Source organism: Cydia amplana, chromosome 18 (assembly GCF_948474715.1).
Source record: "Cydia amplana chromosome 18, ilCydAmpl1.1, whole genome shotgun sequence".
Taxonomy (NCBI): Eukaryota; Metazoa; Arthropoda; class Insecta; order Lepidoptera; family Tortricidae; genus Cydia; species Cydia amplana.
The window spans coordinates 1479299-1503933 of NC_086086.1; the positions used below are offsets into that span (position 1 = coordinate 1479299).

Sequence of the window (24635 nt, forward strand, 5' to 3'; positions counted from 1 at the left end):
CGCCGATACAAAGGTTTACTTAACTAATCCGCGAAATAAGTAATAACATACTAAGTAGTTAATCAGTGCTAACCTATTATACTTATTTGCGTATTTTTTCATACAATTTTGGATTGGAGGGGATTGGTCACGATATAAATATGGCCGACCATTCAAGTCAGCTCAATCGGACGCCAGACCGTCAACATCTCCAGCACCTCTTGAGGATGCCTTGTAGAGAGGTGAAAATGTGTCAAGTTTTGTACTAAACTTTTGGTGGTGGTTTATTCTATTTATTTTTGGTGGGAGGGTGGGAACATGCAAAAATACGCAAATAAGTATAACGAGTAAGCACTGACTGATCAGCGCGTATTAGCAAAGTAATATTTTTGTCTTAATTAGTGGCATATCTGTTTAACTTCTTCGTATAATCCGTATCTCGCAGCTTACAGCTGCCACACGCCGAAGCCCTTAATCCCTATTGGCGGCGTTCTGTTGTCGCCGATAACGAGTTCAATGGGGCTTGATTTCAGTACTCGGTATTTGTGATTAAATGTGGAGCTGGATGTGGCAGAATCTAGACTCTAAAAAAATTATCACTGCAGACATAATTAAGATGAATTATAGTGACAACTGTACATTCGGATGGCAATTGTAGCTGCATTTCTGTAAAGTGAGTGACGTTCGTGGCTGCACGGCATTACTGCCTCGATTAAAACGTTTAATCCGTCACTCGGTTTTTTAACGAAATCGAATATGACAGAGCCGGCGTCAACGTCGCAGCAGTAATTTCTGCAGTTGCCATCCGAATGTCATCTCAACACATTTTCATATTGTTTCCAAATAATAAACATTACATTACATCATATTCATGTTTGTATGAGAGTGGCACAAATGGTTCATCCGCTACGTACGAAATAAACTATGTTATATACTCGTGTTATGTTATTCAGAAACGGTGCCAAATCCTAACTCCTACGTACTCAACACATTCCAATCGCTACCAAAGCTACAGCCGCGGTGATAAAGTACCTAAGTAAGGATTAATCCCTGCCATTTTCTGCCAACGCTCTACGCGCATTACCTTCGTCACCACAGATGGTGCGCAGTTCCCAACTGTGCGTTTCTCCAGAAACTTCTTACCTCGCACAGCTAAACGGTGAAATGAACTATCGCTCGCGGTATTTCCGAACCGATACAACTTCAAACCTGCAAGAAAAGAGCGTACTCTCATCTTAAAGGCAGACAACGCACTTGCTCCTCTGGTCCGATCACTGATCCGATTCACAATGCCGATGCTGACGAGTAGGTGTCTGAAGATTACATTTGGATTGAGACTACATCAGCATCACTGCTACAGCGTAGCATTGTTGATCTCTCGTCACTCTAGAGATCACGATACACTAGTTTTTTCGAGATCTCAACTCTCTAACCCATGTAAACTCATCTTGATCTGAGATGCAGTCGTGACAAGGTTGTGAATCGCTGCACTCACACAAGATGGTTCCCGATAGCGGGTTGCATTTCAACGAGACTTTATTCAGGGCTCGCTTGATAAAATTATAGATCTCAAAACTTGGAGAATGAAACGAATGAAATCACACTAGTAAACATAGAATGCAAATAATAGTACAAGTACCTATTAATTACGATCATAAAAAAACTTTTCTCATCCTCTCGCGGTCCCTAAATAATACATTATGTCTCTTCCAGAATATTTAGGATCCAATTCATCCGCCGAGTTTGATTGAAAGCCTCTACTCTAATGCGTTTACAGACGAACGACTTTCTGAGGATAAACGCAGAGTCACTTAGCTTGTTCGCATGTAGATAACTGACATAATATCGAATGACTTGAGTTTGAAGACTTTGAACAGGTATACTTGTATTAGGTGTTCTGTGAGTTCAGGTCCGTTTCCGAACGCAGCTCGTTAAGAGGCAACAGGAGTGGTAATTTCTCCATACAAACGTACTTGACTGTTTCCTCCGTTTACAGATTATTATTATTAATATCTGTGTCGGACTATTTTGCTTTTTTTGGTATTTTTGTTTTTTAACGCGCTAGCACTTCAAATATTTGCAAAAACGGCCTGATTTACTAGACTGCAAAGAGAAGCATGGTATTCAAAACTAATATCAATTAGCCCAAAAAGCAAAACAGTCCGATAAAGATAGTTTCATTACCATTTAGATCTCAAAATTTCGTTATATTTGGTTATGTTTGGGGGGAGGAAACAGTCGAGTACGAAACCTCGTTATTTGAGATTTTTATGCAGTTTTTTTCGCCGTCCTTATCGCACTAGTTTTAGGAGCCGCTTCCATTAGCGAGACGGGTATATTTACCTAAAATATTTAAATCTCAGTTCCCGTATCCTCTTAAGCAACGAGTTAAAGCCTGCACGGCCTATACACAATGATGTCGCAGAACTATAGCTATACACAATGAATAAATTAAAAATCAGACGGCAACCTCCGCCGAAATTACAATATACCTAGTTCAATAACAATTAATTGTTTGTCTTTGTAACTGAACAAACTAGGCATCCAAATCCGAGGCTGTGTTTATTTATTTATGGATCACGAAGGATTCGTTAAACAATTATTCGGGTGAAATCGTAACCTTGATTCAAGCAATGACAAGTAAACATTTAGAAAATTTGTATTCCATTTTGGAGCTTTGTTTGTGGTGGCAGATTGAACTTTAGATGGATAAGCGGTTATGACAATTAAAATTTTACTCAGACTGAAATATACAACAAAAACATAGGAATTATTATGATTGACCGAGTGGAGCACAGGGGCCCGTTTCTCAAAAGCTTGTAACTTTTAATACAAGCCGAAGTCAATAGCTTGTATTACAAGTTACAAGCTATTAAGAAACGGGCCCTAGGTCTCCGTTTCAGCTTGGACCAAAATGCTTCCGTCCGAATGTTCTCTCATACATCCATTCCTGGGCACCATTGTGGTAAAATAATCAATTCATTAGAACCTTAACGCCAAGTTGCTACCAAATACAATCCCCAAATTCAATAACAGTAACAATTAAAACCTTTTTATTTCCGATTTCGATGTAAGCGCTAGTCTCTGTTTATCCGGCGTTGTTTGTAGAACAATCCAGCCGAATTGAAACCTAGTTGTAATCGGGCGGACCATTAGGCTGGTAGGGATGCGCGTGATGTTGCCGTTGCCATTACAATATTGCCACGGGTGGAATTCGGATGGCAAATACAGCAGCATTGCTGTTACAATATAAAGGTGACGTTCAGATGTCAACTGCATATGCATAACTGGTGCTGCGTCGTTGTTGCTGCCGCTTTTTCGAATAGTTTCCGCAATAAATTGAGGGGAGAAAGGGACCTTTGGATGCAATTATTGAGATTTCCCATTTATCCAGGTCCCAATATACAAAGCTTCACTCTGTAATTATAGATAAAGATAAAATAAAAAGCATTTATTCGTGACAATCACAAAACATGTACAAACGTACAGACAACAAAAGCAGAAAACAGAACATTATGTGCGCATCACGAAATAGACCCAACTCAGTAGTACAATCAAAACCAGCGCTGCGCTAATAGGGCCCACTCGGTGATGACACGACAAATAACACATAAAAAGGTGTATCACAACAAGTGGAGAAGATCGACATATAAATTTGATTTCAGGGAAGACCGCCAAGAACTCTCATAATTTTGACCTTACAAAAATATAATAAATATATCAATCCCTTTCTAATTGCGATTTGATAATATTGTCACAGAGTTTTCCCGAATTCCGGCAACATGCCAACTTCCCAACGCTACGGACGATCGCAAACACGTGTTCAATTGTTTACTCGATTACTCGCATGTATTTGTATTAAATACACCATCAGCGTTGAATGGTATTCGTTACGATTAATTAGAAAGTTAACGTATAACGTAGATTCGGACCTTTATTACAAGCTTTTATTTAACTTGCAATAATCTTGCAGAAGTAAATTAGACCCATGTCCCATTATTGATGCCAGATTTTATCGCTGACTTCGGTAACAACTGGCTTGAAATTCAAGTTAAAGGTGGCATATTGGGACGGTATCCTGAATTTTGGGCATTCAACTTAGGTCCTAACTTAACGGTATTAAAATATGAAAACGCTTTACATTATAGAACATTTTAAGCGAGTTTCTCCTAACACAGCTGGCTGAGCACTGAGCTAAATATTGTAATTGAATTCTTTTTTTGTGTACGTATTTTAGAAGCAATTTTCACCGCCACAATTGTTACAAATGTATTTATTGATTTACTAGAGAAAGATTGCTATTAATATTTTTTGGCAACCATAATAATTATTATATCTTGAAAACGCGCTATAATTTTTCAAAATGTCTGCTGCCTGAACCTAATACACCTTAACAGATTTCCACACGCCGTTTTAAAACACTTCAACAAAAACATAAAAATAAAAATTAAGACTTTTAATTTAATCTCAAAGAAGCAGTAAATTCCCGTTTCGCGGCCTGGAAAATGTAACTGCGCTGGAGTTAACTTCATTACTGCTCGAGGGCGGGAATCTTGAGAGGCTTAATTTTATTTATCACTGTCGCACATTAAAACGACGGTGTTTTTATTTCCTTGAAATAATTTTGTCATAGAGGTGCTAAAGGGAACCTGTTACTTGATAATACATATTATTTTATTTGAATACCTACAGTATTTATTTTTATTACATTTTTATTGCACTTAAGGCGGACTTAATGCAAAAAGACTTCATACCAGTGAACTTTAATGCAAAACAGAGAGATTGTGGATGGTTCTACTCCTACCAACAAAATATAAAAACACAAAAACTAGAATAAAATTTAAATTTTAACAAATTATATTTCTTAATTGCACCTACTTATTAATGTATGTGTGTGAGTATTTACGTCGTGTGTTCCATTGCAGGTAAATGACTTTCAGACCACACCACCATCATTACTGCAGCAGTATTCCAGTGCGACATTTATTACTGCCGATTGCATTACTGTCGCAAATGTTAATATTGATGTTGCTGCCCGGATTTTTGTAATGTTTGACTTTAATAAGCTTACTTTGGAGTAACTGACCGTTTCAAAACATTAAATGTCCAACGCAAAAGCCTAGTCCATTCTTAAACTTATAAGTCAAGCGTTGTTCCAAGATTATAAATTAGACGCATAAATAAGGATTATTAAAGTAATTATTTTTTTAAGAAAAAAAAAACAGAAAAATTACAGAAGTATGGAGGGTTCAGTTCAGGTTTATTAAGACGAGAAAAGGTAAGATAAAAATGCGGAGATCTTAAAAATAAGGTCTTCAAATTTATCAAAATAGTGCAAGTCATGGCGTTCGTAATTTTGATTTTGACAAGCCAGCAACCAGACCTCGTTTTGAGTATATTTGTGACGAAAATGGAGGCCAAAATATAGCTGTAGTAGTGTTTTGATTAATTATTCGCTATGCGGTTGATTGCGGTAAGTATTTAGTAATTTCCGGTCATAGATTGAGAGCGAAACCTGAAGCGGTAACGATCCTTGTATTAATATAAATACACGAATATCTAAAAATTTAAAAAAGAAAAACAAAATGGGATAAATTCGCCTTTGTACTTCTTACTACTTGTATGTTTTATTAAATTATACAACGGGACTTAATCGCGTATCTAAGTTTTAAGATTTACCTCCGACGTTTCGAGGACGGCGTTGTCCCCGTGGTCTGGGAGAAGACTGTCTTCTGACGCGATTAAGTCCCGTTGTATAATTTAATAATGTGTAAAAATCGTGAAAGTTTAAATCAGTGTTACTTGTATGTTATTTTTAATATGTATTTTTGCACAATAAAGACTTTACTACTACTACAAATAATACTTGCAATTCAAAAGGACGAGATAGATCACATTTAGGTGCAGATTTTGTTTTCATAATGGGAGTAAGACTAAATAAGATTAAATTAATAAAAAGCTTAACCTTACAAAATTATGCAAATTGTCTTTGAAGCAAAATAATTTTGCATCAAACACTAAACTATAACTAAATTAATAAACTAGACTAGAGCCGGTCAACTTGTGAGTCTTGTGACCAGCGTGTAACTCTTCGTATAAAGTACATTGGTGATAAAAGAAGTGCATTCGATTAAAAAAATAGCATGATCTTTTAAGCTGGAAACAAATTATCGGACGCGGCTCACAGCCGCGACTTATAGGTATCTAGATAATGAATATACACTGAACTGTGCAAACTATCGGAGGTAAGCCGTGGACGTAACCTTGAGCCTTCGGACATCCGACAGAAATCTGGCGCGCTGGATGTTCCTGACTGTGCACACTTTTATGTCGCGCGCGTCAGCCGCGTCCGATAATTTGTTTCCAGCTTTAGTCTAGTTTATTAATTTAGTTATAGAGGTTAATAGAGTATCCCGCTGCTAGACAAAGGCCCCCCTCCACCCTCTCCACGTATGCCTTGACCCCTCTCCCACCAGTTTCTATCAAAGCTATTTGCTAAAGCCAGCGCTCTATACCGATCATCATTAAGTCTAGTACTTACATAATACACATCAAGAAAGTGTTTATTTCAACATGTTCAGCTGCAAACATATTTTATCCCCAAGACTTTCAAAATCAAAGTCTCAAGAAATTCCTAATTCAAATTATTGTTATAATTCAAAATGTTTATCTTCAAATTGCCTCGAAGTGTCCTGTTAATATAAAGTAAAGTTTAACAATAAATCCCGACCCAAAGGAAAACAAAGTTCAAATTAAGATTTCCCAAGCTTGATAGATGGGTAGACGTAATGTTCGCCTCCATGATTCAGCTAAATTGGGCTAAGCAAGCCAATCTGTTTAAGGCTTTTAGTAAGTCTTTTCAATTTGACTAAACGGAATTATATAGGGTGAAAGTTTAGACGCAAATGTAAATACCCAAAAAAAAATCGTAGATTGATCGTAGATTTTTTGGTAAATGAAGTGACAAAGTTAAAACGGGCAAAAACAGCAGTAGCAACAATTACACATCACAGCAGCGGGAATATCTAAGCAAGCGAGATGTTCAAAATGATCTGAACATAGGTTTGTGGTTTGAAAGGTGTGCATTTATAAACCCCCACTTAGTTCCTTATGCGGCTGACTGTTGCACTAATAATGGCGTTTCTTGTAAATGTATGCAGAACATCATTTACATCATTATTTTTGTATTTATACCTACATTAGGTATTCAAAAACACATTTAGATTGTCAAAAAATGTTGGAACTATGCAGATTTCAAGACTGCTATTAAAATTTCGGAAATAAACATAATACATTCTATATAATCTCTATTAGGTTTAATGTTTGACATATGAAAATAGTATAAAATTTACAATAATATATTCTTCACTTTAAGTATATTGCATAAATCCAACCCTAGTGCAATGAAAAACCATAATACTTTCTTTAACATTTTGATAAAATAACTTTGCAGGTACTTACCTATACCAAATCTTAATCCATCCCGCTAAGTAAGAAAACAAGCTCAACGGCGTTTTAACTCATTCAATGTCTATTGATAAATTCAAAGGGTTTAACCCTTTAATACTTAAGGTACACACAAAAGTTGGAGCCTTCAAATAAATGTGAAGCCGTCAATTTTCGAGGCTGGCAGATTTGGCCCCTTTGCACGGTTAAATAACAATAAAAGGTAAAATAAATCGAGGTATTCACAGTAACTTTTTATCCTTTTCAGAATACAGTATAAGAAATCTAGCTTATTCTTTGCTAGAAGACATTTTTAAGAACGTTGAGTACCAACTTTGTCTAGTTTATATGAGTTCCTTGATTCTCATTTTTGGAATCCACGGGCCTATAAATCCCGGTCTTTTGATAGGCTTGCGTGGGGATATAGTTCCAACACGTAGAGGCCCTTTGGAGAGATGTAGCTGTAATGTCATGTAGAATGCCTGCTGGGACCGGTACACAGGTGCAACAATAGACACCCATGAACCAGTCCCAGCAGGCATTGGGGCTATTGTAAAAAAAAAGTGAATTATATTAATTAATTCTCATTATTTTTATTTTAAGACATATTATATCGACCATAGGAATTTAAACATTACGTAAAACGATTTTAGGTATTATATTATTTAATTATTTAAAGTTGTTTCTTTAGATTACTGTCCATATAATCCAAATTATGGTAAATGTTTGACATGTGAAAATTATATTTACAATAATTACAATATATTGCTGACATAGTTTTTCTGTAGGGAATTTCATAAAACTTCTTAAATTGAACATAACTTAAAAAGAATTTTAATTTATTCAATAAAAGTCAAAATACAAATACAAAAAACAGTAACAACTTAAGACTAGCCTAGTCAAAAAGTCCCCCGCGAGTTGTCCCCGGCGCAAAGGTACCCATCACACTAGCAGCGTTACCACGTTGAATGGCGATGGACAACCTTTGCACCAGGTAGGTACCTATGAACCCGCGCGGTAGGTAGGTAGGTATGAGCCCCCCTCTCCCTAATACGACGTCCCACTTCCCTAATAAAGGCAATAGCCTCCGACCTCCAGCACCCAGTAGTCTCAAACGCAAGGGGCACAAAATAATAATTACTGGCCAGGTTCGCGTACTTATCCCGCTTCTTGACCGCGGCAAAATCTGCAGCGGCACCAGCCGTCCGCACAGTTCGGCCGAGGTGTGAGGCCGCGAAAGTGCTAACGCACGTGGCGTCCCACAGCAGGCACTTGCCCCTCTGCCACGGCACCAAAGTCAAGCCGTCCGGCCTTCTACCATCGGTGCGGCAGAGGTCCGGAGGCTCGAGGACACAGGGGATATTGGCGGATATTAAAGCCCTCCTTACAATGTCATTGAGAGCGTGGTGACGCGGGAACCTTCCTGAACAACGACAACAACTCAAAGCGTGATGGCCAGTCGCCTCCACCATGGAGCTGCAGATGCATTTATGAGGCACACAAACATCGCAGCCCAGGCGGAGAGCCACTGCCACCCGCAATGAGTCGTTGTCCAGGAGTGTTCCCAGATGAGGAGCAGGCAAAGCTTGCAACCACGCTCCCGCTTCGGCGTTTGACACCGACTTCAACCTGGCCAAATTCACCCCCGTGGCTACCCCCATAAGCCGTGCAAGAGCATCCCCAGCCCCCACATCGTCCCAAAGTCGCTGTACTCGCGGAGCCTCGGGCAGCGACGCCGTAGGGTAACGAGCCGTCCACCTCGACAGTGCATCCTCGACAAACGGAATGGTAATCCTTTCTTCCTGACAACATAAAATTTTAAAGACAAGGTCACCAACTCCATGTGCCGATGCTAGGAAGGCTGGCAAGCCCACATCCCCCGCACACCGCAAACCGAGGCCACCGTGACGTATCGGCAAAGACGCTTGAGTCCATTGTTCATCTGAAAAAGACACATTCAAGATAGTCTCTGCCGTACCCCTCAATGCACCGTCAAAAGAGGATATTTCACGCGAACACAACCATGTTGGAGTGGTTCTCAACAGGTATGTAATTTTGGGAACCGCGAAACACATACGCAGCAGAGTCAGGGCGACATGGGCATTAATATATTTTAGGCGCTCTCGGGTGAGTAAAAGGAGACTTAAAAAGAGGTATTCTTGCAAAAGTAAGTTTCAATTTTAGATACTACCCTCAAAATAATAGAAATAATTTTATGTGTATTGTAATATTCCTTTCACTTGGAAATTATCTCTTCCACTGACGAGTTTGAAATGGTGGCAGTCTGTCAGGTTTTCAATCCTTTTTTTTTGCTTTATTGAGATATTTTAAATAGAGAAATGATGCAGCGGACACGATTACGGAAATTCGGGAGTAACGAATTTTACATAACAAATTAATAATTATTCTGAATAAAGTACCTATCACAAATTACCTTTTGAACACCACGCTGTGTCAATTATGTCAATGTCAATTGTCAATTTCATTAGGTACTTATTTAGATTTTAATGATTGACCTTGAATGTATGTATTTGGTGTTTAATAAAATGTATTTCTCCCTCTCTCTCTCTCAGTTTTATGAAGTCATAAATAAAACAATATTTTTTTAACTATCTTAATTCATTTCAATGTATAAATAAGTTTTATATTATTATTTTAGTTAAATATAAATAATTAAATACCTAAAACACATCCCATAGCTCAACAACAAATATCTGTAATAAATACACAATTAAATATGCCCATACCATGATTCGAACCCGAGACCTACTGCTACTAATTCTAATATTAGGTCAGCGTCATTTCTAATAACACATTTAATATGCATTCTTAATTGATTTACCGTAAGTTAATAAAATAAGCAAAAAGTGACTCTAAGAAAGAACGAATAACGTGCATTCTCGAATAGCTAAGTGTCTTCTGCATTTCTTTTAATCGGAAGACGAATCCTTAATCTGTTCGCTTGTAAAAGGAATGCCTCAAGCGTGTCTAATAAGGAAGAATCTAGATTGCGACAATTCTGTCCTTGTCTTTACAGTGATTGGTCTTGAGACAGAAGCTGATTCTGATTTAACATGTTGATATGATTTTCAATCGAATTTGACACGACTAGACGATAGTGGATGAACGCTTCTCTATACAAATATAGATAGATTCATAGGTAAACACTATTTATTTCCACAACATATTTACGTACGTGGTAATTAAAAAGAAAGATTTAATAAATAGTCATGGAGCTTAAATTTAAATGAAAAACTCTTTAAAATTACACACACATAAAACATTTTTTGAAGTGTAAACTTCTTTAGCGGCGCTGTGCACTTTTTGAGGTGGGGAAAAAATGTTAAACTCGAGACAGCGTAAGACGATCACGTGGCCGTAAGACGGACACGTGACCTGATCGAAAAACTGTTACATGTAATGTCATTGAGTTTTTCTTTATTGATTTAAATGGCATCTAGTGAGTTTCGCTCTAACTGGTATTAATATAACTAGAGTACTAACAGTGATGTGCTTAGGGGTTTCAAGTAATTAACGCTAACGCTAGATAGCGTTAACCTCAATAATTATACATAGTGCATTTTGCAATAGTCATTGAGTTTTCACTTCTGCCGGCACTCTCTGAGTGCAACCCGTTGTTTTTTTTATCATTATTATAAGAGTTGGAATTTGGTTTTCGCTCCTAACTCATAATTTAAAATTGTTAGTTAAGGTTAACGAACTGTCAGAGTGTGGGCGATGGTACTCACAGTCAAGGTCGTATCAGAACAAGATGTAGCGGTATCAAATTGTTGAAGCAGATTCGGCCTCACAATCCCCGACCCAGTTCCTGTGAACTTATGTACTTACAATATTCTTTGGAGGGTCATTGAAAATTCAAAATAAAGACTAGTTATTATTATTGTTATTAACTTAAATTGAGACTTCATCTCATTTCACATTTAGGAAGACAACCTCTTTTTATAAGCTTTTATTATTTCATAGACATAGGCAAATTTTGATAGATATTTTGAAAGGATTTTAAAGCTGGCTTTATTGCTGGATTTTATTTACTTTATGAAAAAAAAAAATATCGAGCAAAAGTTGTTTAATCAAGTACTTGGATACCTAGCCTAATAGTAAAAAATAATAAGCTAATGAATTAAATGCATTTGTATTTGTATTTTGTATTTGTAATAGGAAAGATTAAAAAATTCACCAAATAACAGGCAGTTTATTACATAAAAAAGAACATCATTCGTGTGTGGAAAACTAGTCATGTAACTAATTGGATAAACTTCATAATAAAATCCTTATAAAATCTCAGAGAAAATATACTCACTAAAACATCAAAAGGTACTAAATAAAGCTCTAAGATAAAAATATGACTCGATGAGAAAGTATTCCCGCTGCATCCTGCAGAATGAAACGCAGGCCGAATACAAATGGCTGCGTTTTGTTATTCCTTCACTGGCAGGTGTTATTCCAATCGTCTTAACTGAGCACGGAGGAGTTGAACTCTCAGCGCTAACCTACATTATATAAGGTATATAAATACTATAAGCCTTATGGTGGTATTTTCGGTCGAAAGTTTGCTTTTGGCAGAAAACTAGCGAATACCGAACCTTCGGTTTCGGAAAAAATCTTTCGGTAACTCGCCTACCTACCTCTACCTACTATAGTTTGTCAAGCCGGATATGTCAGTAGCAATGTAAAGCAAACTAAAGTATGGTATCCCTAGGAAACGAACAAAAAGCAGCAAATGTATCGAACAACGATGAAATGTAAACAAAACCGTTCCATAGTAGATAAGATAAGATATAAATGACACACGAATTTCGAACAATTCAAATGTAGTGTTGCTAAACCTCGAATTTTCAAATTTTCCGCCGTTTTCTACTGACATGATTTGCTTGACCATCTATACCTATAGTTGGGGAGCTGACGATGCTAAATGTGTACTTACTCGAGCGTCGTAAAAACCTATTGGAATCGAATTATTAGATGATAAGAAGAAAAAAATATATATAAAGTTTTTTTTTCCAGCGAGCCGGAAAGCGTCTACAATTTTTTTTTAATTTCGAGAGGTTGGTGGAGGGTTACAAAATCGTTAAGCAGTTTGTGGGTTTAGTCGTTTTTGTCCACGTTAATGCTATATTTTTTCTATAACTTAATATAACACTTATTTGTAGGCATTTTCTTAATCTGACGAACACAAGTTTGACGCCTAATTTTTACATTGTAACCGTACGATTAAGGAAATGCGTGCAAATAATTATCATATTTAGTAATAGAACAATTATAGCGTTAATTTGGACTAATATGACCAAATCCACAATCTGCTTAACAATTCCAAGGGCTCAACATAGATGGCTAAAAGGGATAAAGGTAGACTACACGGGGTAGCAAGATATCACTCATATCTTAATCTGACGCGCTCGAGTAAACACAAAAATCCCCTCTTGGGCTCCCCTACCACTATCAAAGTTACAGTGAACAAATGATTACCTACAGCTTGTTGAATTTGACAGACCTTTATTTATTTATAATTTAAACCTTTATGGTTGAATGAATAAAGCATACTTATAAAAAACCTGACTATTTCTTTGAGAACACAAAAATTACGCCATATTGCCAAGAAAAACTAAAAATAATATCTGAAAGATTACAGAGCCAACCTCGCCTTACGTGGAATTCCCCGATGATAGTAACATGTTTCCCGATAGACAAAAACTTTATTTGCATGGCTTACGCTTACCTTTAAAAGTAATATATTGTTGACATGATAAGATTTACCTACGTAAAATGTTATGGGATAGTTTTTGAACCCTAACTCAGATGTAATAGTATATTTATCTACTCGTACTACAGACATGATTCTTCCTCGCGTTGTCTCGGAATTTTGCCACGGCTCATGGTTCGCTTGGCTACTAATCCCAGGAATTAGCGTAGGCACCAGTTTTTACGAAAGCGACTGCCATCTTTACTCTGACCTTCCAACCCAGAGGGTAAATCAGAGGGTAATCGTAGTTCCCATTTTCCGACCTGCATATTGACATTAAAAAAAATATTTTTCAACAATTGTAATATATTGACCATAATTACCTATGCAAGGTTTACTGCGATACCTGTGCGTCTAAAACTTTCGGCCCTATATCGATCTTCTAAAAATAAAATACATATTCAGTTATACCTACATATATTTCTATTTTCATTCCAATTAATAGGAATTACATCGAATCTCATGGAAAATAAATCATACCTAGTAATATCCCCGAACCAATTCAAAACTACCCACCCCCACCAATTAATCTTAAAATCGAATTGAAATCTTTATCCTCAAAGAAAATTTGCATTTCAAAAGTTTCAATGAATGAGCCATAAATGACTTCTGACATTTGTAAATGAAAAGCGTAATTTTGCGGACATTTTAAACTACGCCTTTGATAAATTGCCACGCGATATTCAACTTTGTTGTTGAAGGAATAGCGTCGCATTCGAGTACCTTATTAGATGGGTGCACAGTGCAGGCAAAATGAATAAAAGGGTAAGAGCACTGTCCACACGAACTCTTTTGTCTGACAGCGTGTGACCGCAGCTTATAACAGCGAGGCGTTTATACGGCAGGCTCGGTTTAAATCCCTACTAGTTCCTACTAATATCCATATGAATATTATAAATACAAAAGTAATTCTGTCTGTCTATTATTAAACCACTGAAACGATTTTTTTTTTGTAAAATTACTCTTGCGGGCTTAGGTACAGTTAGTTAACCCCAAAACGCTCACAAGATAATATTACCCATGCAATGTCAACTTAATAAATAGGTAAATAAATTAAAAATTATTTAAAATATTAGAATTACAATGAAATGAAATTAGTTATGGTTATAGGTTAAATTTGTTATGGATTTTTGTTTGAGGCCCGGAGAAGGACATAGGATAATTTTAATCGTTCATCATCATTCCATGGAAATTGCGGGTAGAGGCTAGTTAATCATAAACCTCATTCGACTTCTTTATAAACCTAAAAATTGATTAAATTTGGATTTACTTATACTCATATTCCTCGCGTTGTCCCGGCATTTTTCCACAGCTCATGGGAGCCTGGGGTCCGCTTGGCAACTAATCCCAGGAATTGTCGAAGGCACTAGTTTTTACCAGAGGCAATCCAGAGGGGAAACTGGGGACCTTATTGGGATTAGTCCGTATTCCTCACGATATTGTCCTTCAAATCACCTCCAAATAAAATAATAATAAAAACACGACAGCTTCTTTAGATTGCTTGCTTTGGTCTTCTTATATAAGAGCCATAATAAAATTATAAGAAGACCGACTAGATAATTCTAACAAATTTTTACTTCAAAATAAAACATATCAGAACTGTTTACGCTGAAATATTTAAGCTACGTAAACTGAGAGCGGGGAGTTAGCCACGCTATGAAAAATGGAGGGCTTACCCGCAACTTATGAGGAAGCTAGCTTTCGCCACGCGCTACGTTAAACCATGTTATATCATATTATACAGACAGTGCATGGTACATGTACGTGCCTCGAGTTTTCTATGCATCTCCACCTATCCTGCTTTTAATATGAGCTACCTGTAGCAACACTGAGTTTTCGAGCTGTCTTATTTTTAATATATGAGCTCCCTTCGTTGAAGCTCAAATGCAAAAGTTTCCTATTTCTACGAAAGAGGACTGAATTATTTCTCTTCAAATAAGGTTTCTTTGTTACGAGTATATTGCTTCGCCAGGCGTGGCTCACTCAGCGATGTCGTCGCGTCGCTACAAGTACCTACAAGTACATGCGGCCCACACAAATTTTGGTGTCTAGCCATAGTAGATGCCGCGCACCGCTACGGAATGAACGCCTGCTTGCGCTTGCGCCACCTAGCGGTCATATCTGTCATAAAAGACGCGTTTTGTTAGAGTGAATCTTCTGTAGCTAGTACTATTATTTATTCCGAAGCTTCGCTTCAAATTGGGACCTACGTATTTAATGAATACCTTTCCCTCGAATTTAACTTTGCTCAATGTAAAAGAAAATTAAAAATGACCTTCAATTTTATAGGTTTAACTAGATTAAGTAGGTCTAATAAAACTTTAGGTTTTATGCTGTAGGCATATGATGGTCGCACTTATCTACGTCACGATATGAAGCAAATTAACTGCGATATCCAACCAAGTTTCGTTCTTTAAATATACTTCTCTATAATGCCTATACTTAATCCGGTTAAGAACCAGCAGAAGACACCAAATAAATAGCTCCAAAAATTGCGATTTATCACTGACTTCGTTGAAATTCCTTGTCGACCTGAAAGAAAAATAGAACACATTTGTTGCCCGACGGTGTGCACTGCGCGACTACCAACTTCCTGTCTAAAACGTCGTAAAGGCCCCCTTATTCCTATTAACATACAACGTTGTAAATAACGTAGTCCTATTCTTCGATAGTTCCAGCAGAGACTTACAAACTCATCAGGCATCCGATGGAGCTCTTAATGCGGTATAAATAAGGTCGTTTATTGACTCACTCGGGTGTAAAAACAGCACGTGCTGTGTCTTTAGGTGCACGTATTAGCTGCGTCAATGCTCTTTAGCTCAATACAGTACAAATATTCCCCATTTTTCACGGAAAATAGAATTGAGCCACCATTTATTTCCGGCCAGTTTGTCAATCTCATGAGTGTGAAAAACCGGACAAGTGCGAGCCAGACTCGTGCACGGAGGGTTCCGCACCATCAACAAAAAATAGAGCAAAACAAGCAAAAAACGGTCACCAAGTACTGACCCCGCCCGACGTTGCTTAACTTCGGTCAAAAATCACGTTTGTTGTATGGGAGCCCCACTTAAATCTTTATTTTATTCTGTTTTTAGTATTTGTTGTTATAGCGGCAACAGAAATACATCATCTGTGAAAATTTCAACTGTCTAGCTATCACGGTTCGTGAGATACAGCCTGTCGACAGACGGACGGACGGACTGACGGACGGACGGACGGAGTCTTAATAATAGGGTCTCGTTTTTACCCTTTGGGTACGGAACCCTAAAAATCGTGTATTTTACGAGATATTAAATTCATAAATTAAACTTTAAATAAAGATCGCATAGGACGAGGAATTTCGTACATTGATTCGACTGTTCCTATCTCTATCGCTCCCGCGTTATATCCCGCACATGATGACGGCGGTCAATGACACTGTGCGAGCGGGATAGCAATATAATTATGCGAGTGCAATAGTGACAGGAACAGGCAGGTCCATGACTGTACGAAATGACTCGTGCTAATCATCGTCCTTTCTTCATTGAAAATATCAATGTCATTTAAAATTACGCGATTAGAATGTTATAGCTGGTCAAGCAAATCTTGCCAGTAAAAAAAAGGCGCGTTATTCAAATTTTCTATGGGACGATATCCTTTCGCGCATACATTTTTCTTTGCCGCCTTTTTCTACAGCCATGATCTGCTTGACCAAGTATGTAACTTATGTAAAATAAGTTATTATTTGTAACGCTGCTGTTACCATCCAAATGTCACCTTTTTACTACAAAACTAAGAAATAACTTAAAAAAAAATTATAGACCGATTTATCATCATTAAGAGTTGTATTGATATTGCAGAGAAAATAACAATCAACAGTAGTAAATGGTAGTAATAAGCATGTGTAGCCTACTGAGAATTTCAACTTCTACTTCGTTTTAGCACAATTATTTATGTTCTGTTTGTCTAAATGTATTTATATAATAGTGCTAATAAAAATTTCTTATTCTTATTCTATAAATAATGCCTTACAGCTAATTTAATAAGCACTAAGTGTACATCTATTTAGCTTTATTACATATATTTCGTCGCATTAATTGAAAAAGTAACTATGTAGGCTTTATTGAAAACAGTGAATAGGTGAGTTATGTGACTCTACTCTTATTGGGACTTGATACGTCTCGCCCTCAGGCCAATTCGAACGCGATCCTGACCCCTGACATCAGAACAATATTGGATTAATATTGTAAATATTGTAATCATATCAGTTAGCTGTCATTCGCACGGGCATCACGCTCGCACTAATACAAGTACGGACAGGTCCGAGCGAAACGAACGCGCGAATAACAGCTAACTGATATGAATTAAATATCGTTTTGATGTCAGGACACCTGAGGGCCTACCGCGAACCACGTTCGACGTGTTACCTCCCTGTCACACTTACGTACGAATTTACAAGTGCGACAGAGAGGCAATACGTCCCCCCCTAGTGTAAATTTCATTTAATAGCGTGACGGACGTACGCGTTTGCGTTAAGTCTCCTTTTGTATGAGATTTTGAACAGCGCGCCAAGCGGGGCGTTTTGGTAACTCAAAATACCATACAAAATGACACATAATAAACGCGTACGTCACGTCACACTATCGAATGAAATTTACACTAGGGGTACTGATACACATAATAATTGGCTTGCCTGGCATCTGCCTTCAACCGCAATCCCAGTGTAAGTGTAAGGCCTGAGTGGACGCTCGAAGCGGAGCGTTCGGCGGGGCGTGCAGCGTGGCGTCGGGCTCAGGAGTAATTTGAGCAGCGTGTACTAAGGCCGCTGCTATACGCTTGCATTTGTTTAACATGCACGCCACACGCCCAACTCGAGCGTCCACTCAGGCCTTACACTAAGGCCTGACACTATGGCCTGAGTGGACGCTCGAGTGGGCGCTCGAATGGATTATTGCTATACGTTGAATAATTTTACGGTTTGGACTAACTTGTTTTGTTGTGAACGCTGTTCGCGCTGTTAGTGATTGAGAAAGGAGACCAGGCTCTCTGTTACGAATCGTTCAAAAATAGACTAATTTTTGATCCTGCATTCGTTAGTTATTTGTTTGCAATTAAAAAGGCGCTTCCTAAATTATCTAAATAATTTGAATTTCATGTAATAAATTACTAATATTATAATTAAATTTAGTTTTCAAATTGTATATTTTTTAATTAAAATATTCATTGAAAATGTATAAATCCAATCATAATTCAATGTCTCTATGTTTCAAATTTAACTATGGCAATTTTATATTCGAAGCTTTGACAGTTAGAGCTTTCAAAAACTTAATTGGTCATGTTCGATTCCCACCAAAGATTCACTTTGCCACTTTTTTTTGTATTTTTTGTAATTTGGAAGTAAACCAGCGTTTTAAACTACAGTCCACTTGTTATTTCACCTCCTTTACAACACCTGAGATCAGCGAAGATTTTACACTCTCCGAAACATGTCGCGCGAGTGACTAAAAACAAGTGAGTCCGTAAAATTATTCAATGTTAGTATGTCCGACAACAGTTTCAATTCGATTATTGCTTTACGTTTGGTTATGCAAGACCATTCAGTTACGAATATAAGCCGCATTCATAACATTGAAAATTGTGTACACGTGATTTATTACCTGCAACAAAGAAGCGATTTTTATACAGGCGATGTTCTTCAAAAAAGGAGTGTACCTACAGGTTTTTAAAGGTTCGGCAACACGCATGTAACTCTGGAGTTGCAGGCGTACATAGGCTACGGAGACTGTTTACCATCAGGCGCGCCGTACGCTTGTTTGCCACCGACGTAGTATTAAAAAAAGCAATTTAGCATGAAACCGTATCGAACACTGCCGTCAAGAACTTTTTCCATGATAGACAATACTTCACCTCAAAAAAAATTGCTACCTCCTTGTTTTTCACCTTGCTTAGAACGAACGGCTGAAGATGAATCCTGTGGCGGTTCCTTGATCTAACCCACTGGTTTGGTTACCACGAAAAATGTAACGTTTTATTTGTAACCCGTCATGTCGAGTAAAGACTGTGAGTTAAATATCGTATTTCATTAGACGCCTCGTCATCCACGATTTAAGTATCTAATGGGTTATCTATAGTATAATATGCCCGTGATTCCCGACATGCTACTTATAACACACTTTTAGCTTCACTGCGTACGTATATTTATACCTACCTATATCTCTTTGTACAACCTATCTATGGTGCTTCAAATCATGTAACTTTCATTTGAATTCCCGGTGTCTGAATGAGCTGAAATTTCGGATACTTCCATATTTCCGATGACAATGCAATAACATGCTAACATGCAGCTGATCTGATGATGCTGTCGGAAGGTAGCCAAAGGAACTCTTCGATGGAAAAACATAAACACATTGAGTATAGGCTCATTTGCAAAGGTCTCGAGAAGTACTTGATAGAGACAGACATGTAAAGTTGAGAAAGTACATTCAGCAATAAAAGTGTGTATCAAAACATATTTTTGACGGTTACTTGTTAATATTATAACTTACGTCGGCAAATGCCTTCAGAGAGACTATAGAAAACACAGAATAGATTCCTAGAGGGCGCATGTTCCTGGTCAGCAACACGAGAATTATGGAGCGACTTTTCGGGATCCAAAACCTCTCCCACCCGCACTCGTATATGGCGACTCGGAGCTCCTCTCCCTGAAATAAAAGAACGGTGAGTTTTATGAGTAACATTACATTAGGACAATCAATTATCATGCGACCCAATATAGACCCAAGAGCTTTTGCCCGCGACTTCGTCTGCGTGGAATCAGTAATATCAATCCTTCAATTTGAGCATTGCTTACACCAATCAACAGGCAATTCATTTATTTTCTCATTTCCATCCCCCTTTTCACCCTCTTTAGGGATGACTTCCAACATAAAAACTATCCTATGTTCTTTCCCGGGACTCAAACTATCTATATGCCAAATTCAAACAAAATCCGTTCAACGGTTTAAGCGTGAAGAGGGAACAGAAAGACAGACAGACAGACACACTTTCGCATTTATAATATTAATATATAGTATGGATAATAGTGGTATATAGTATGGAGGATAGTGCGCGTATTTTCTCCGAGCTGCGGTAGTAGTAGTCGAAGTAGCTGATAACCATAATGATTCATCTCGTGCTGATTTAATTTCCATACAAGTGTGTAAGTTGCCTACGGTAGAATGTAAGATAAAAACTTACTTTTCCCAAGAGAACTTCACTATAATAGCACGGAATTCCGCTTTGCATAAGAGCAGCAAAAGAGAAGCAAATTAAGTGAATGTTTAGACTGCCTTCCTTGTAAGACTGCGAACGAACAAATTATTAAGTGAGCAAAAGTTAATACTTTTAGTTAATACTTCACCGCAAAGATACAATAAACCTTTGGTCACTAACCTTTTTTCATAATTATAAGCTATGAAAGTAACTACGAGTAACTGGCCACCGAGCCGAGACGCTGACATATTAGTAACAAAATATGGATTGAATCGTCCGAAATAAATTGGACACCGATGGCGTCTCTCACTATCCAAGGGAAATGAAAGAGACGCCCTCATGAATATTCGCCGCATCCCGATATGTGAGGCCGTAGCCTAGATCCTCTTTTGTTCAAAATTCAGTCAGCACGGCAAAGTTTGTCAAATATTTTAAGTACATACAACTTACTCAAAAATATGTCCCATGGTTCTTATTCCGCTGACATAAGATCTATAGGACAGGACTATTATGGGACTATAGGACATATTTTTGAGAATGATGAGTGCACCCATATTTTAACACTTGAGGGTCGTTCTCGCATTTCGTGCAAATCGGTGTTTTCGGAAATTTACCAAAAATGTGGTGGCGTTTTCAAATATCTGTTAATGCAAGGTTGTAACATAGGGCCTAAAGTATATGTCTCTCCAATGAACAATTCTAAAAAGATACGTATTTTCTTTATATGTACAATTAACACCCAAATTTTTCATTCATCTCTACATGTAACGCGTGAAGATATAACTTTGACCTACATTTTAACCTTAAGATACTACAAATAGAAAATTCGTTGTTTGTTCAATAAATGACTTATTTAGTTATGTTTTAAATCGTATAATATTAGAAGCTAGAAATAAATAATAAAAACTATACAGCCTTATAAGTGTATGGTTCAAGTAATTTCTTCATTACCGACGCGAGAAATAGATTAGCTATATTTTGCTATATAGCGAGGGTATATAGCGCCTACCGCCGATGCAACACATTGTTCGTCAGTCAGTTGGCCGCGTGATCTCGTAGCGGACGCCCGTGTGCCGCTGTTAGCGAAAATATATACGATCTCTCGGGTTGGGAAGGAGTGTGGTTCTCGTTAGTCTTCATCGCCATCGCGTGATTTATACAGTAAGTAGCAAGTGTACATTATTATAATTATACGTAATGAAGTGTTTTAGTGTCCCCTTTCAGATGGTTTATTCTGCAAAATTAAGGTCTGATGCCAACTGATGTAGGCGACAAAAACTTCCAAAACTTCATTCATATCGGTTTCATTCACTTCTTTTCCTTCTAATTTTACTGGGAAAGGTAATGAATGACTTAAGAAGGTAATGATAATATATTCGAGGCAGTGCATTTAATGGAAAGAGGCTTAGTTATTATAAATATTACGTTGTTATAAACATTTAAAACTGTATATGATAATAGGGGAGCCCAACCGGGGAGCCTTTGTAGTCTAAGATGGTCGACCTTCACCGATATGTCTGACGGATGAAACTTACATATTATGAAAGAAAATATATTCCTGAACATAAATAAATAGGGTTGCTTAAAGAAATATGGTCAAAACTATGTTTAATTATTTTTTGAAAAAAAAATTTTTTTCTTTAAATTTCACCGATCTGTCTGACAAACGAAATAAGTTCCAATGGAAAGTATACAACTTGTACAATATAAATCAACTAGGTTGCCTATCTTTTTCCGGTCACTATTATGTGGTTATAGGGTTGCTTGCGAAAATCCGGTCACAAATAAGGTTTGCCAGGCTTTTAAATAAAATAAGAAGGGAAGACTTTTAGCGATAACTCATAAACGGCTTAACTTATCAAGTTCGCTTTAATTTTGTTTGAATGAGTTTATTAAGCACTATTTTTATGATTTTTTTCCATATTTTTTGGATCGATTTTTCAAAAGTTAGAAGGAATAACCGTTTTTTATTCTTTCTAAATTATTATTTCCGAATTGATTGACTTTATCAAAAAATGTTGTTTGCAAACTCCTATTTATTTTTAAAGACCTATCCGACGACACCCCACACTATAGGGTTAAAACGATTAAAAAAAAAATTACATAGGTACAAAACGCGAATGATTTAAATATATTTTGTCTATGCTAATTTTTGAAAATTTGAAAACTATGTTTAATGTGATATGGTGCGCAGATGATCAAACCGACTTAACAAACACTTGGGGTTAACAATCTCGACTTATAATGATGATAAGTAAATGGTGAATGTACCATCTAGCTTGAACATTATAAGTTGAGATTGTCAACTCCAAGTGTATGTCAAGTAATGCTCTTGTAATTCAAGATAAATACTTGTATTTTATGTAATTTTTCTCATTAAGCGAAATGTAAATTTCTTTGAGAAATAAAGTTCTTTAAACCTAAGTCGGTTTGATCATCTCCGCAGTGCTTAAGACACATGTTTTTAATATTGTTGATTTTAATTGGTGTTAATTTTCTTGAAATATAAATAATAAATAAATAAATAAATAAATAAATATTGGGGGACATCTTACACAGATCAACCTAGCCCCAAACTAAGCAAAGCTTGTACTATGGGTGTTAGGCGACGATATACATACGTATATAGATAAATACATACTTATATACATAGAATATGTTCGATTTCATAAGTTTGTTTCATTACCGTCCACCAACCGTCCACTGATAAAATTACCATCTCGGCCGAATTCATTACCAGCGCGTAGTTCATTACCAGTAGCCTTATTAAATGAAAAGTAATAACGTTACAAAGGTGCCTTTAGCAGAAAAATGTTAATAAATGAATCCACAAATTGACGAAACTCAAAAGTTTACCATTTAAAACAAAAATTACAAATCGAGAGAATCTCACCGATTTGCACGAAATGAGAGAATGACCCTTGACTGTCAGGGACTGCCGTTTCAAACAAAATGTGGTCACATCAGTATTTTAATGTCGTTCATCAGAATTTAAATTAAACTAAACAAATGACAACACAGGTAATAATACGTTAGGTATAATAAGTATAAATATTGAAGACTTACCTCGATAATAGCAAACGAAGAAATCGCAACACAACTAATACTTGTTTTGAGACACATTTCATATAAGAGTTGATGAGTATGTCGTATTTGATCTACAAAACTAGGAACAGACGATAAAAGTGTAAGTAACCAAATATTTTCAATATTAGAATAAATTGAAAAGTAGAAAAATTACTATCTAGGGTGAGACTTGAACTCCCGGCCTAACTGGATTCTGAATTCTGAATTTTCAATATTCTTAAATTCTTCTAAAATAATCTATTTTTTTAAATTACCTGTTTATATGCTGAAGCCGGTGTGTTATATTTTTAAGTTTCTTCAGTACATCATCAACATCAATGTCATTATCCATAAAAAGTCTATCAAGTTGCTGAATGGCCACTTGTATTTGGCCACAAGCATGCATTATGAATATCGGACCCAGTACATTAAACCCCGCATACATGAGAGTCGTGAACACGATGTAAAAAGTTTGCGAAACAAAAATAACAATGTACATGAGAAAACCATTCTTTCTTTCTTCTATATATGGTGGATACGTTAGTTCATGTATAGCGACCGGTTTGAAATTCCCCGTTAGGACAGAGTAAGAGGTACCGATGACGCTTTTGCAAAAAAACATAACACCGCAAAGAGCACAGCAGGAAGCCCAAAGCTTTGAAGCCCGTATCCCTTTAGCAGTAAATTCTTTAACTGCCTTTTCATCTTCATCAATTAGTTCTCTCGCATCAAGCAAGTCTTCTTCCACCATTTTGATAATGTCAATGAAACGTTTCTTGTAAACAATTAGAAGAACATAGTTGAATATGTTTATACAGTAAAGTGTTGCTAGACTGAGGTTCGTGCAACTTTTAGTGAAGCTATCATAGAAGATGCTACTGTATATCAAAGATAGAAAACTTGGCGTGTAGAGAACATAGAACATAAACATTTTTGTCGCCCATTGTAGATTTATAGTCAATGATGGATGGCCTAAGTTCAAATACAAAGCCGTAGAAGATAATTTGAATGTATTGTCAAATCGAATATCCATAACTGTGCGTTTAGAGTTATGTGTTACAACAACTGCTTGCAAGACAAGACTAACTGCTATTCAATTTTAAAAGTCCACTGCGCATTTGTCTTGGTCTGTTATTTTCTTCAACAGGCAATT

General features: G+C 36.9%; 1 protein-coding gene across 1 annotated transcript; it reads right to left on the reverse strand.

Moving 5' to 3' along the window:
* Positions 1 to 425: 425 nt before the first annotated feature.
* LOC134656558 (uncharacterized) lies at positions 426 to 24555 on the reverse strand. Its single transcript, XM_063512118.1, has 7 exons — positions 23758 to 24555; positions 23483 to 23582; positions 20402 to 20506; positions 19711 to 19866; positions 8567 to 9227; positions 1064 to 1188; positions 426 to 563 (listed from the first exon to the last, which is right to left on the reverse strand). Exons 1-7 carry the CDS (start codon positions 24513 to 24515, stop codon positions 426 to 428), a joined length of 2043 nt encoding a protein of 680 aa, XP_063368188.1. The 5' UTR covers positions 24516 to 24555.
* Between the last annotated feature and the right edge of the window lie 80 nt (positions 24556 to 24635).

Excerpts from the sequence above, each read along its gene's own strand:
- LOC134656558 (XM_063512118.1), bottom strand. The coding sequence starts at position 24,515 with ATGGATATTCGATTTGACAATACATTCAAATTATCTTCTACGGCTTTG. Across the intron at positions 9,228-19,710 it reads CTCTGAAGGCATTTGCCGAC|GAAGAAAGGATTACCATTCC; the intron begins GTAAGTTATAAT and ends TTATGTTGTCAG. Across the intron at positions 564-1,063 it reads CACCATCTGTGGTGACGAAG|AGTCTAGATTCTGCCACATC; the intron begins GTAATGCGCGTA and ends TAATTTTTTTAG.